The sequence below is a fragment of the Tinamus guttatus genome, unplaced genomic scaffold (assembly GCF_059628265.1).
Source record: "Tinamus guttatus ecotype Peru unplaced genomic scaffold, ASM5962826v1 Tinamus_guttatus_pri_ptg000274l, whole genome shotgun sequence".
Lineage (NCBI taxonomy): Eukaryota > Metazoa > Chordata > Aves > Tinamiformes > Tinamidae > Tinamus > Tinamus guttatus.
Window position 1 is genome coordinate 428830 of NW_028288808.1, and position 13011 is coordinate 441840.

Consider the following 13011-nt stretch of genomic DNA (forward strand, 5'->3'; position numbering starts at 1 on the left):
CTGTTATTTCTCCATTTGCAGCTTTGGCTAGTGCTCTGCGTGCATCTGTGTGTGCAACAACCATGCTATTTTAAAATTTGGTATGGGGATGTTTCTAGGAATCTGCTTATTTAAAATGAGTTTTCTGTTGTGGTTGCACAACTGTAAAGTAAAAAACCCGAAACAGCAAAACTGACTTTAATTATGCTACCCTAGGTTCCTTCTTCTATAAGTGATGTCAGAAATTAATTCTGAATATTCTGAAAATTCACAGTAGTGCTTCCCAGAACTAGCTCTAAACCGTTCTGCGAGTGGACTAGATCCAAGCAGTGATTAGGCATATTGGCATGTAGAGGATGCAGAACAACTGCAGAACTGTATGGGTGTCATTCTTCAAGAAAGTCTTCAAATACAGTTCTTTCCACATTCAGCAGATTTGCAATAATTTGTTTTCTTAAGCAAGCTTTTGTTGTTATGCTACAAAGCTGAGAACTCTTAAGAGGTCCATGGTTATTTATTTTTTAATATCCAACTGCTATAGAAGTTAGCTTTGGTACAGTCTAGGACATGGGAGAATTAACTGGGACATTAGAACATGGGAGAATTTTAAATCCTGACTTTGAAGTAAGTTGCTTCATTCTGCTTTAGATCAGTACAGACAGGCAAGCTTATCTCGCTCCCTCTCTCTTCTTCTTTTTTTTTTTTTTTTTTTTTCAATACTCAGATAAGTCCAGTGCAAGAAAATCTTGGAGCAATTTAAGAAATCATTTAGAAATTGCAAAGCTTTTCCACTGCCTCCCTGACCTGGACTTGGAGAAGAGGCTGACTGGTGGGAGCAGCTTTTAAAAGCAGGGGGAAGTAAAGAAAAGAATTTGACGATACCAAAGGTCTTCTGTATCAGTCTCATAAAAACTTTAAGATTTGCTTCTGTCATCAATAATGGACAGTAAGCCTGAAATGCAGAAGACTTTACATGAGGCTCTATACGATGCTTCAACTTGCCTTTTTGTAGCTCTGTAGCTCCTCATAAAAATGGGGACAATAGTATTTCCTTAACTGAATATTTTATGAATTGTCACTCACAAAATATGAAAGCATCTGTCAAATAAATGCCTGTGATGGAGATATTGTACTAGTGGTGAGGTTTTTGAAACAAATCCAAATATATGTCTAGATTTTTACCAACTGTTTTACCCACCTTACAGTGTAATGTTTCCTGTACAAGTTCTCCACTTTTACTCTGCTTTTACACTTGCCTAGTTCGCTGCCCTTTTTGAACTGTTCTTTGTTCTCAGGGCTTGCCTGGACCAACACTGTAAACATCCTGGCAATTGCAAGAGTTGATTTAGGAAGTTGCAGTGTTTGCACAGGTCTCTTGGTTTTCATTTTTTTGATTTACTCAACATAAATACTGGAAAATCAGAGCAGTGAGGAATGCAATGTTGGGAATATTTGTGCATTCACTGATAGGATGTTTGCCACTGCTTCTTTTCCCCGCTGTGCTCTTATTATTATTTTTTTTATCTCTAATTTTTCTTGTTAATTATATGTTTTATGGTGGGATTCATCTGATCGCACCTCACTTGCATATATCTGTTTGAGCTTGCACACATTTTTCAGGCAATGGAGCAGAAAATGCCCTTGAAAGGTGTGCTGCATCTTGTCCAAAATTACACGTGTATAACAGGCCAGAGGAAGCTCTGCCTAGGAGATTCTGCTCCCCCCTGGCCAGAAAGGGAGCCGATGGTGACTAGCTCAGGTAAAGATACAGTGAAAGAAGTTTTCCATGTCCTTGTATTCCTGTTTCCTACAGCCAGAGGCTGTGGTTTGACTGTATTAGAAATCCAGTTTCAGGCCTCCTAGAGTTGGAATAAACGCACTGAGGCCGCACGATGCAAAATGCTGACTGCTGGGAAACTCACTGTCAATTCAGATTTGTTCAAAATCTCTGAAAGACTGCCAGTGTATGATTTACATTTTTATGCCAGGTCAAGTATCAGTAGTCTTCTAGTATAAAGCTGACCCTGTGGATGTGCACACTGGCCAAGTCAGCAGAAATATAACCCCGTGCCCATGTCTGATTCATACCTCTGGGTAATCTGGAACGACAAAGGTTTGGTACTGCCTGTGGTGTAATTCAGTCCTTGGAAAAGGACTTTCCTCCCATATGTCTTTCAGTGAAACATCTCAATCCAGCTGTTAGGTGTTTTTTTTTTTTCCCCTTAGCTGTTGTCTTTGCTATTAGTTGCTAACTGATAAGTAGAGAAAATGAAAGCTCCACTTGAATAGAAATTAGTAAATGAACATCTCTTGCTAGTGGGGTTTTATTTCTCTGTCGCTGAAATGCGCAGATGATTTTAAGAAAACAGGAATTATGCCTTCATGTATATATAAATGATTAATGGCCTCTGTCAGACATAACCTTGAAAACAATTATAAAGTGGTATCACTTAGAGGATAAAAGAAATTTCTTAAATAACTATGTGTATGTTTTTCTGGAAGTTTGGGCTAGGCTAGAAATGCCTGGGGGATTATTCTGGAGGACCGTGCTAGCCATTCACACAAATCATCTTTTAAAAATCAGTAATGAGACATCTTAATGACCCTATTTATTTCTTTTTCCCCCTGTGAGCAAGTGATTATTGGGAGCTTTTTACATCACTCCTCTGAGGATGGTGATCTGGTAGGAGAAGGCTCAGCAGTCAGAAAGGCAATGGAAGTTGTGTGTATATCACAAATATCCATACATGCTATGTTGGTAATTACAGTCTCAAATCACTTAAAGAAAATATTATTTTTACATATACAACCATTACAGATTACTCATCCTTAAAGTAAGCTAAGAAAACGCAACCCCTCTTTACTCCCATCACCTGTGTTTAACTTTTATATTAGTATTTTGAGCTGAAAGACTGGAGATTAAGAAGGAAGTTCTTTTTCTGGATCCGTAAATAAAGACTTTCGCTGGAAAAGGGAGAACAGAATATTTATGTGGGTGGCATTTCAGTCTTTGAGAGCATATCTTGTGTGAGAGTGGCAGGTGAAGCAAGGGAAGATAAGGTCTGACTTTTTCTGCCTGTAAGTTCTCCCGGGATGAAGGTGAGGAGAGCTGATAAATGCCAGGAGGAGCAGAGAGCTCTGGAAGCCAAATGTCAGTGGCCATGGATTAATTATGAGTATCCTGCAGCTGGAAGGTGGTCCACATCCAGCTATGAAAGCAGCCAGGAAAGTCACTGGCCAAAGAGTGGGATCCAGAGGGATCCACAGCAACTAGGATAAAACCTCTTCAGTAGATGGTTGTCCCCTGGGACTCTCTGTTCCGGTCCAGGAACAGGGATTTACTTGAGGCAGATGTCAATGCTTTTTAAGTATGTAAATCTTCTGTGGTTCATGAGGCTGTAAGCAGTTTGGCAGATGTGTTGCCTACTGAGGTAAGCAAGGTGTTCCTAACTCCAGCAAATTCGCTCACGCAGCTCTTGTGTCTCTGTGAAAGTCAAGAGCAAAAATCAATTTTATTTCAGTGTTGAGTTTGCTGTTTTTATCTTCCCTCAAAGAGAAAGCTGCCACCTCTCAACTTTTTTCCTCTTGCCTGTGTTGGGCACTCTGAGCTGTTGTTCTCACCAGCGTAAACGTGTTCAGTTTGGACGCCAAGCCTGACTTTATGGAGAGTGGAGCAGAGCTCCTGCTGAGTTTTCCCTGGCGCTCCCCATGCTCTGCATTTCATCTGGAAGGAGGATTTCCTACTTATGGCTGTCAGAGCCTTTTTCTCCAAAGCCAGAAAGGTTTTGTTTGAGAAAATCTAGTCCCTTGGAAGCGCTATATAATTATATAATTATCCACATGATTATCTTAAGTGTCTGTCACAGCTCTGTGGTGAGTTCAGAGGCATAGATGGGCAATCAAGGGTGTCTTGACTCGTGCATTTTCCCTATGTTCCCCAACGTTTTGGAAGCTGCCTGTGGAGCTGCTGGAGCCAAGAGTGTGAGCTGCTTTCTGGGCCCAGGTTGGGCAGGTTAGAGTTGGCAGCAACTTTTGCTGCATGGATAATGTGCAAGAGCAGCCTGTAACCTGCCTGCCCAATGTCCAAGTTGTCCAGCTTGAAGAAGGACTCCTCAAATCATTAGGTCAAGAAGGTCACCTAGTCTGATGGCTTCTAGAGCTTGGACAACTTGGAAGCCTGAGTGGCCTCAGAAGTTGTGCAGATGTTTCCCCCTGAAACAATTGTATGGGTGGCTTTAGAATAACTCCCTGTATGTTTTCTGCTATGTGAAGAATCTGATCTCATTATTGTACAGATAGGTAGAAAATGATGCTGAAAGCTACAAAATGTAAACAGGCCTGAATCAGGGGGGAGAGGGTAGATCAAGTCTGTCCCACAACCAAAGCACAGAATTGACTCTAACCGTTGTTCTTCACATATATTGGTCTAATGGAGACTCCAGTCTCCCTAGAAACTATGCATCAGGACTTCAGTTTTTTACCTGTTTTAGTTTTATTTAATGACTAACCTAAAGCTACTGTGATGCAACTCAAACTGCAGCATGGGCAAGGAGAACAGACTTATTCTATGCTGTTTTCATTATTGTTGTGCATTTTTAGGTAATTGAGGATCTTTCGCACGTGTTCTCACACCTCACTGGCAATGTTTTCTTTTCCTCTTTAGACCAGTTGGGCCAGATTCCATGAGTATTTCCCAGTAAGTTACATTGTGTAGCCTGGTAATCATCTTGGCGCTGTGCTCGACTGAGCAGTTTTCCAGCTGAGCCATTCCCACAATGAGCGAGACTGCAGGAGTATTTCACACACCTACCAAGCTTCATTTCTTTTTACACATCACAGGACAATAACCTTCTTTTCTTTCCTACAATAGCCAGACTCAGTTGACATATGATTCACTATAAATTCTGCATCTTTTCCCCAAAAGACTTGCTACCTAGCCAATCCTATGTATGCACATTTTCCTTCAGAAATACTTTGTACTTGTCCTCGCTGAACTCTATCCTAATTTTTAGCCAACTTTTTTCATTTTGCCAAGATCATTTTGGATTTTAATCCGGTCTTGCAGTGTGTCTGCAGTAACTCCCAGCTTCATGTCATCTGCAAACCTAGTAAGTGTGCTCTGCTCTGTGGTCCAGGTCACTAATGAATATGCTGAACAGAACTAGACTATATAGCTCCAGCAGAGCTCTGCTCAGACTGTCCTCCTGTCTTCACAGCATACCACTAATAACTACTCTCTGGGTATGGCTTTAAAGTAGTGTCATTTAATCATGTTTCCCTAGTTTGTTTATGAAAAAGTTGTATTAGATGATGTCAAAAGATATAATAAAGCCCAGATAAATGACATCTCACAGCTTGTCTGTTATAAGAAGAAATTAATTGAGTTTGAATTTTTTTCCCTGTCACTTCTGTGTCTGCTGCTACTTATATTTTCGTTATCTGTCAGGTACCTGCAAATTGTTTCTTTGATTATTTTAACTTCCACACTCCCACCTCCCCCCTGCTGATCTAGAAACATCCCGCTTGGATAGAGCACCGAGCCCCCACTGTAAAATGAGGAGAGAAAAGGATAGTGCACCTTTGTAGTGATAATGGGTCATAGTTTTACTTGTATCGATCCCTTGTGCAAAGCAGACAATTTTAACATAGCCTAAGCAAAAATCAAACAGGTTTTGCCTCTTTTGCTGTCAGTTTTCAATGACTTTCCGTCTATTTGAGCAGTGCTTTTCCTGACTGTCGCATTAGTATTTATATATATATAAAGGGTAATGAGAAATATTTTATATCTTCTGCAAGTTTCACTTCATTTTTGTGCTCTTATGCTTCTAATATTCTTGTCTGTGTATTCCTGGTTCTTTAACTCATGCTCAGTAACCTTTTGCTGTGCTTTTTTCTCATCTTTGAGATAAATGAAAAGCTCGTGATGTTCCAAGTCTTCTGAGCCTTCTCCTGCATTGAGATGTTTTTTGTGCTTGTCCCTTTTGAGAACAACATGTTGTTTCTTTGTGAAAATTCACTTCTTGATTTCTTTTTCCTTTCAACTTTACTTCATGAAATCCTCCCTGGCAGTTTTCTGTACATACTGAGGTCAGGCCTTTTTATTTTGCTGCTTCCAAACCTTTGCTTATGGCAAGGCAAAGATTCCATCATTAGCAGTCACTCCTATGTGACTTTCCTTCCACCTTCTTCACCTAGCGAATCTTTCTCTTTTGGGTACAGTCAGGTCTGTAAGCACTTTGCCAGTAGTGATTGACCCATCAGTTAAATGAGTTGGTTGTTCCTAAGGCACAGGGACTGTCTTTCTTGAATTGCTTTCCTTTCCTGCAGATATCTGGTGTTCATACTCTGTCATTACCATCAAGTCAGTTGTTATCAAGCAGCCAGATCCATTTAGTCTTGTTGATTTGTGCCCTACCCATCCCTTCCATTCTTTCTCCTTTTTGTTTTTTTTCAGTTCTCTCTTGTTATTAACCAAAGATTTTAACAGATCTGCCTCTGTGCTCTGGACCTCAAAGCAAACATGCACATCAACCTTTTTTCGCTCTGCCAATCTTTTCTGAATAATATTTATATTCCAGTATTTTGTCTTACTCGAACAGCTGCCAGATTTTCCAATTAAAAAAAAAACACAATATTTTACTTATTAACCCTGAGTTCTCAATTAAGACCTAAGTCCTGTGTTAAAAGTAATATACTTTCCAGTCTTGCATTAGATGTCTAAGATATTCAGAAGATTGAATCCAATTTCCCAGTCCCCCTGTGCTGCTTCTAGAGCTGTGCCCAGACTGTTTCTGTATTTGTGCTTTCCTCCTGTCCTCTCTACATACTACTGTGATCCTAAACCTCTCCCTTAGCAATGGGTCAGTTTCTTAGAATCACAGAATGGTTAAGGTTGGAAGGGAGCTCTAGAGATCATGTAATCCAACTCCTCTGCTCCAACAGGAACACCTAGAGCACGTGGCACAGGGTGGCATCCAGGCGGGTTTGGAAGATCTCCAGAGAAGGAGACTCCACAGCCTCTCTGGGCAGCCTGTTCCAAGGCTCTGTCACCCTCACAATAAAGAAGTTCTTCCTCACATGGAGGTGGAACTTCCTGTGTTTCAACTTGTACCCGTTGGCCCTTGTCCTGTCACCGGCCACCATGGAGAAGAGCCTGGCCCCATCCTCCCTACAATCACCCCTCAGGCACTTGAACACGTTCATCAAATCTCCTCTCAGCCTTCATTTCTCCAGACTAAGCAGGCCCAGCTTGCATAGTCTTCCCTATACGACCAGTGCCCCTTAATCATCTTTGTGGCTCTCCGCTGGACCCTCTCTAGAAGCAAAATGTCCTTCTTGTACTGCACCCAGAACTGCACCCAGTACTCCAGGTGCAGCCTCACCAGAGCTGAAGAGACTTTACTTCATGAAATTCTACCTGAGAGTTTTCTGTACATACTGAAGTCAGGCCTTTCTATTTTGCTGGTCCTTTCTGTTTTGCCTTTCTGTTTTGCTGTTGAGTTTCTCTCTTGGTTCAGCCACTGGTGGAACATCATCCTCTTGCTGCAGATGGCAGAGTCCTCCTGGGACAACATCTCTAACCCTGAGGTCTTGTCTCTCTGCCTACCTGAGCCTCCTTGAGGTCATTCTTGTCCATGTAGTTAGTGCCAGGCAGTCAGGAAGGTGGGCAAGCCACGGCAGCATTTCGGTGACGCTTTGGATTTGTTTTTTGACAGCAGCGTCTTGTGAGAATCTCTTGGGGTCAGGGGCTGTTGCTACAGGCTGTTCTGTCCAACTTGAGCCCCGCGTCCTCCTTGCAGTGCAATAATAAATGAGAGATGTGGTCTGCAGACTAGACAAGCTGTAGCCTTCTTTTACCTCCCTAGGGGATAGTTCCCTGAGCAGTGTTTGTTCCTGGAAGACTACTCCCCAAAAGAAACCAAACAACGAGACTTGATTCACTGCATAGAAGAACCTTCTTCTTGCCCTCTTGCTTGCTTACCAGGTCTTGATGCTGCTTGGCCTACCTATGTGCAGCTCCCTGCTTGGATTTGTTAGAAATTGGGAAAATTACTCATCAGCTCTTAATATCCATGGGAAGGGTGGGACCACGTCGTTTCAATGCAGGAGGAGTGGAGACAGACCCACTTTGTGGATGGCTTCTAGAGGTCACTTAGGAGCTCTGGAAGCCTGCCCAGGGCAGAGTGTACGTACAGCTGAGTGCGTTTAAGGTAGTGCCTGGGGCAGGAAGCTGCTGAGCCCTCCCCTTACTCCATTGGCACAGGAAAAAAGGCCGTTTCCAGGTTTGTCTCTGAAGGCAGAGTGCTGGGGAAGGGGGCTGGCCACCAAGTTACCTGTGCATGGTAGCAGGAGAGAGGACAGCAGCTGTGAGAAGACAGAAGTGCAGAAAACAGCTCGTAGGGGCTGCTTTGGGAGCCAGCTTGCAGCCCTGCAGCTGGTTTTACTGAGGCACTGACAGCGCTGTGCTGTCAGGGCTTTGCTTGCAGGGTAGGTTTAAGCTGCTGTAATCCACCACTGCCAATAAGAGACTCTCCCGTTGCTTATTTTGTCCTTTTGTATTTCCTGCTACCCGCTTCCTTGAGCCATCTCTCATCCTACCTGATGGGAACAAGGTCAGGGGACCGATGCAGATTAGAAAGAACCAAGCCCCAAAACACAGTCATGGAGGGGGGCAGAGCCACCTTCAGCAGCACCAGTGTCACCCAGCTTCAGTTGCCAGTGTAAGTGCCAGGGTAAGATGTGCCCCTCCAGCCTCCCCCGAGCAGGCTATGTCCAACTGCGGTCTGTGCAGGTGCTGGGCTCAGCACTGTGGCATCTATAACTGCACAGTTCATAAGCCTTGTCATCACTAGGCAGGTCGGGAGCTGATGGTGACCTTTTTTTCTCTTGCCGAGAAGGGCAATTGGTGCCCTCAAGTGGTAGATAGCAGAAGGAAATGGACTTTGGCTGTGGAAGTCCAGGTCCTGAGCTCCTGACTCGCAGCGTTGATTGCAGCCTTGGTGCCATTGCTAACTGTGCTCTCCTTTCCTTTCAGGGCAAGCTGGTGCCACAGACGGTGGTAGTGAGAAGATGTCACTCCAGATGGAGAGCGGGGTCCCGGTGGCATGTGCAACCGGACAGCTGTAAAAGTCCCTGGAGAAGCTCTGCTTCCTTTCGCTGACCTCCCTGAGGCGCTGCTTCCAGCATAAGAGAGCCTCGTACCTCAGCTCCGCTTTGCCAAGCAGCACAGCTAGCGGAGCCCATCACTGTAACACTAGATGGGGCCAGGGCTTGTTTTCAATTCTCATCCTGCCTCCAGCATGGTCCTGGGGGAAACAAAAGGCTGCCCAGAGCCCAGCAAGTGGGTTAGCGAGGGCTTGTGGAGCAGATGCTGGAAGTGGCTCTTCCCATGACAGGACATACAGGTGGCCACCATGCCCATCACCCAGGAGAACGCGGGGCTCTTCCTCCCCCTCTTGTGCCAGTGGCTGCAGAACAGCCTGCGGGAGGAGGTGGAGGGTCCTGAGCAGAGCCTGTGTCGTCCAGCCATCCAGAAGCTGACAGAGTACATCCAGCTGAACTTCTCTGTGGATGAGAGTAAATTGCAGCAAGGTGGTTCCAGTACTCTAGACATGGAGATCTGCACAGCTTACTTAGCCCAGGAGATGAGAAAAACTGAGGTTCTTGGTTTGAGCTTTGGAAACATCCCTGCTTTGGGAGACTATGGAGAGAAACGGCGGGGAGGAAAGAAGAGAAAGGGCCATAAAGGTCCAGTGCTTGATGTTGGATGTATCTGGGTGACAGACTTGAAGAAGAACAGCCCAGCGGGGAAGTGTGGGCAAGTGCGACTGAAAGATGAGGTCCTTTCTCTGAATGGCCAGTTGATGGTTGGCGTGGACGTCAGCGGGGCAACGTAAGTAGGAAACAACAGTGGCTGATCAGTTGTATGTAGTAACCTATGGAATACGTTGTGGTTGATCCCAGTTTGTGGAAGCTGGAGTTTTGAGCTCTGCTTGGCCAGTCCCAAAGAGATTTGGGGATTCTTGCTTGTGGGCCTGTAGAAAATATGAAAGAAAATCAGTTAATAGGACTAGATATGCTGCCTGTAAATTCACTGGAAAACTGTCAGAGTCATTGTCGAGATCAAAAAATACATCAGAAATAGCAGGGGGTGGTCACTAAAACAGGATTCTTTCTGGTGCTGGGTAAGACTTTTCTTCTAGTAAAATGAAGACAGGCTTAGCAGCATGGCAAGATTTTCTTATAGGTATATGTTATTTTTATTCAATCATTTCGGCTGAGGGGAGCTTTCCTGACAGCTAAATGGTGTCTGATGCTTTTTCAAAGCAAGACATTTTTGTGTTTTCCAGGTAGAAACAACTTCATGTTAACAAATTTGCTTTGATTTTTATTTCATTTTATTCTTGTTTTGCTGTCTCCTTCCCTAGAAAACCTGAAGCCTTTAAGAGTTCAAATCAGAAATGAATGTATCTGTAATGATGTAAATTATTCTCCTTTCTCCTCCATCCACCACTGCCATTTGTTACATACTGTAAAACTGGCTGCTGCCACAGCTTTGCTATTGTGGGCCAGGAAATTGTCTCACAATTCATTTTGCAAAAACAAAAACCTTTCTCTGATAAAGATGAGGATGCAAATGTTCATACTTGAGGTTGCAATGCTCTTGAGGCCATAAAATTCCCACCCTCTTGCTGAAGGGTGCAATTTAGGGATGGACAATTTTGGAAACAAAACACTAGTTGAATGGGCCTTTGTGGAAGAAAACTCCCAGTGGCTTGATCTGCAGCCTGCATAACCCAGCTATACCTTGTGGGTCTCAGGAGTAGTATTTTATTCCAACCGAGAAATAGCCCAGCAAGTGAAATCCCCAACAGGGACAAATAACAGATTTTAACTGCAATAAGTAGTATTTTCCCCTACTAAATACTGGAGGGGATAAGGGGAGCTAAATCTTTACTGAAGAAATTCGTAAGACTATAGTGCTGATAATGAAACTGATTGGTTGTTTGCTGCTCAAGTTGTCAGACTTGCAAAGCTCAGCGGCCTTGATCAAGGAGTAATGTGAGGTGATTGCAACAAGGCAGAGCGTGTGGCCTTTGCTGCCAGTAGACAACAAATATCCTCGTCCCTGAAGCCTGCATGGGACAGAGGTTTGGGGCAGCTGCTACTTTTGAGCCTGCTGCCTGACTTCTGGTTCTGTAGAGGTCACTTGGTGCATCCCTCTCCCCAAAACTGGCCTTGAGACTCTCTGTTTTGTGGGATCTTTGTCTCGGTGCTTCATTCTGACTGCTGGTTCTGCATGAGCTTTGAGCCTTGCTCGTGTTTGCACATTAACTTGCAAAATGGTCTTGATTAGACAATGAAGCAGCAGTAAATAGGGCAAGCAGTAAATAAAAGGAGTGGCTCTTAAATCTGTGGATGCTGGGAAAGGTCCTTGGTTTAAGCAAAAACACAGCTTGCCTGGATCTGCTGGGTTCACCCCTCAAACATCCTGTCTGAACTCAACTTTTGCATTGCAGATATGCTAACAGGCCTACTAATTCTTACCCATAGAGATACTACGAGTATAAACTCTCTGATCAATGGCACCCTGAAAGCTGAGATTTTTTTTTCTCAGAAAAAAAAATTAGTTTCTTAGACTTCTGTTTGTAGGAAGTTTCTGTCCTTAAAATCCAAGGGAATCTGTTGCAGAGGCTGGCAATAATGTTATGTTGTTAATGCACAAAGAAAGATAATGAATGGAGTACAAAACGTTTGGGTGTCTGTTCTTGCTATCCGATCCCTGAAGGCTTTGTTTTTTTTTTTTTTTTCCTTTCCAAAAGCTCTGCCAAGCTATGACTATTGCTAATGAGAATCAAGTGCTCCTTTTTCTTTAGTTCAGGTTTTTTTTTGCCATCACGAAAGCAGAATTCCCACAACTTGGTGGTATGGAGCCAATACTCTTGTTCTTAAGATGCCAATTTAGAATGTTCTGTGTCCTAAATTTGGGCCTAAATTGGACATCTCTTAGTCAGAACCTGATGTTATTTTCAGCCTCCAAAGCTTCTTTATCTAGCTTACTGTCAACTACTATTTGACAAGAGTGATGTTGATATATGACAGTTTGGGATCTTGAAGGACTTCTCAGTTTGGAGAACTTGGTTTCAGTTCTCAGAGGTCTGGCTGGTAGCTCCAACACGTCCCATCCTGCATGTCTATTTGGGTCCAGGAGTCTTTGCGCATCCTTCTAGTTTCTCTGTTGGCTATGTCAAAACAGAGATAATTCTGCCATATCTTTATAATCAGTTGAAAGACGGTGCCAGTTTGCATTTCGCGAAACTGTTTCAAAAGATCAACTTTTCTAAAGTATTTCTGTATTATTGCTACAATAGCAGAGCCCTTTCTCTGTGGTTCTTTGAGGTGTCGGAGCAGGACAGCACTGAATGCAGATACAACCAGCACTGAGCAATATTTCCGTGTGCTGGACTGCACAATTATTCTTTGGCTGTGCATGAAACAGTTCTAGGTGGATGCGAAGGGGTTTTAGTGCTGTGACTTCTGCATGATGGAGCTGTGCTGTAATTAGTGAAGTTAAAATGCTGTCTGTAGTGCCTGTTGGCATCAGGTTGGAGTGGGCAAGCAGAAGCACAGATTTCATGCTCATTCCTCATGCACCAGGTACATCAGGACAACCCCATCCTGCCCAGTAAGTGTGTTGTAGCCTGTGCTGGAGCTTTAGGGTATCTCTTGGTCTAGTTCCCTAACAGTGGAGAATGTGGCATGCGCTTCAGGACACTGGGCACTGAGCAGAGGGTCTCATGATTCCTCTTCTCTACAGGACGTTTCCACCCTTGTAGCAGGATCGGCAGAAATGTGAACTCGTGTCCAGTCTCAGGTGGTCACCTCACGGCCCGGTGGAGCTCCATGCCACCATTCAAGCCCCCCTGGACAAGCGAGTGGCTGAGGAATGGGATGCATTCCCTTCCCTGACTGTGGAATCTGGGAGTCTATAGAGGATGAGGGCAGATGGCTGGACCAGGAACAGGTTGGGTT

The 13011-nt window shown here is 43.9% G+C and overlaps 1 protein-coding gene across 3 annotated transcripts in view; it reads left to right on the forward strand.

The window, feature by feature from the left end:
• The first annotated feature begins 9258 nt into the window (after positions 1–9258).
• Positions 9259–13011, forward strand: part of PDZD2 (PDZ domain containing 2) — a 134018-nt gene continuing 130265 nt past the window's right edge. For all 3 annotated transcript variants that reach the window (XM_010218896.2, XM_088527288.1, XM_088527289.1), the window contains exon 1: positions 9259–9871. In XM_010218896.2, the coding sequence (XP_010217198.2) occupies positions 9393–9871 (479 nt within the window). In that variant the 5' untranslated portion in view covers positions 9259–9392. The remainder of the gene's footprint in view (positions 9872–13011) is intronic.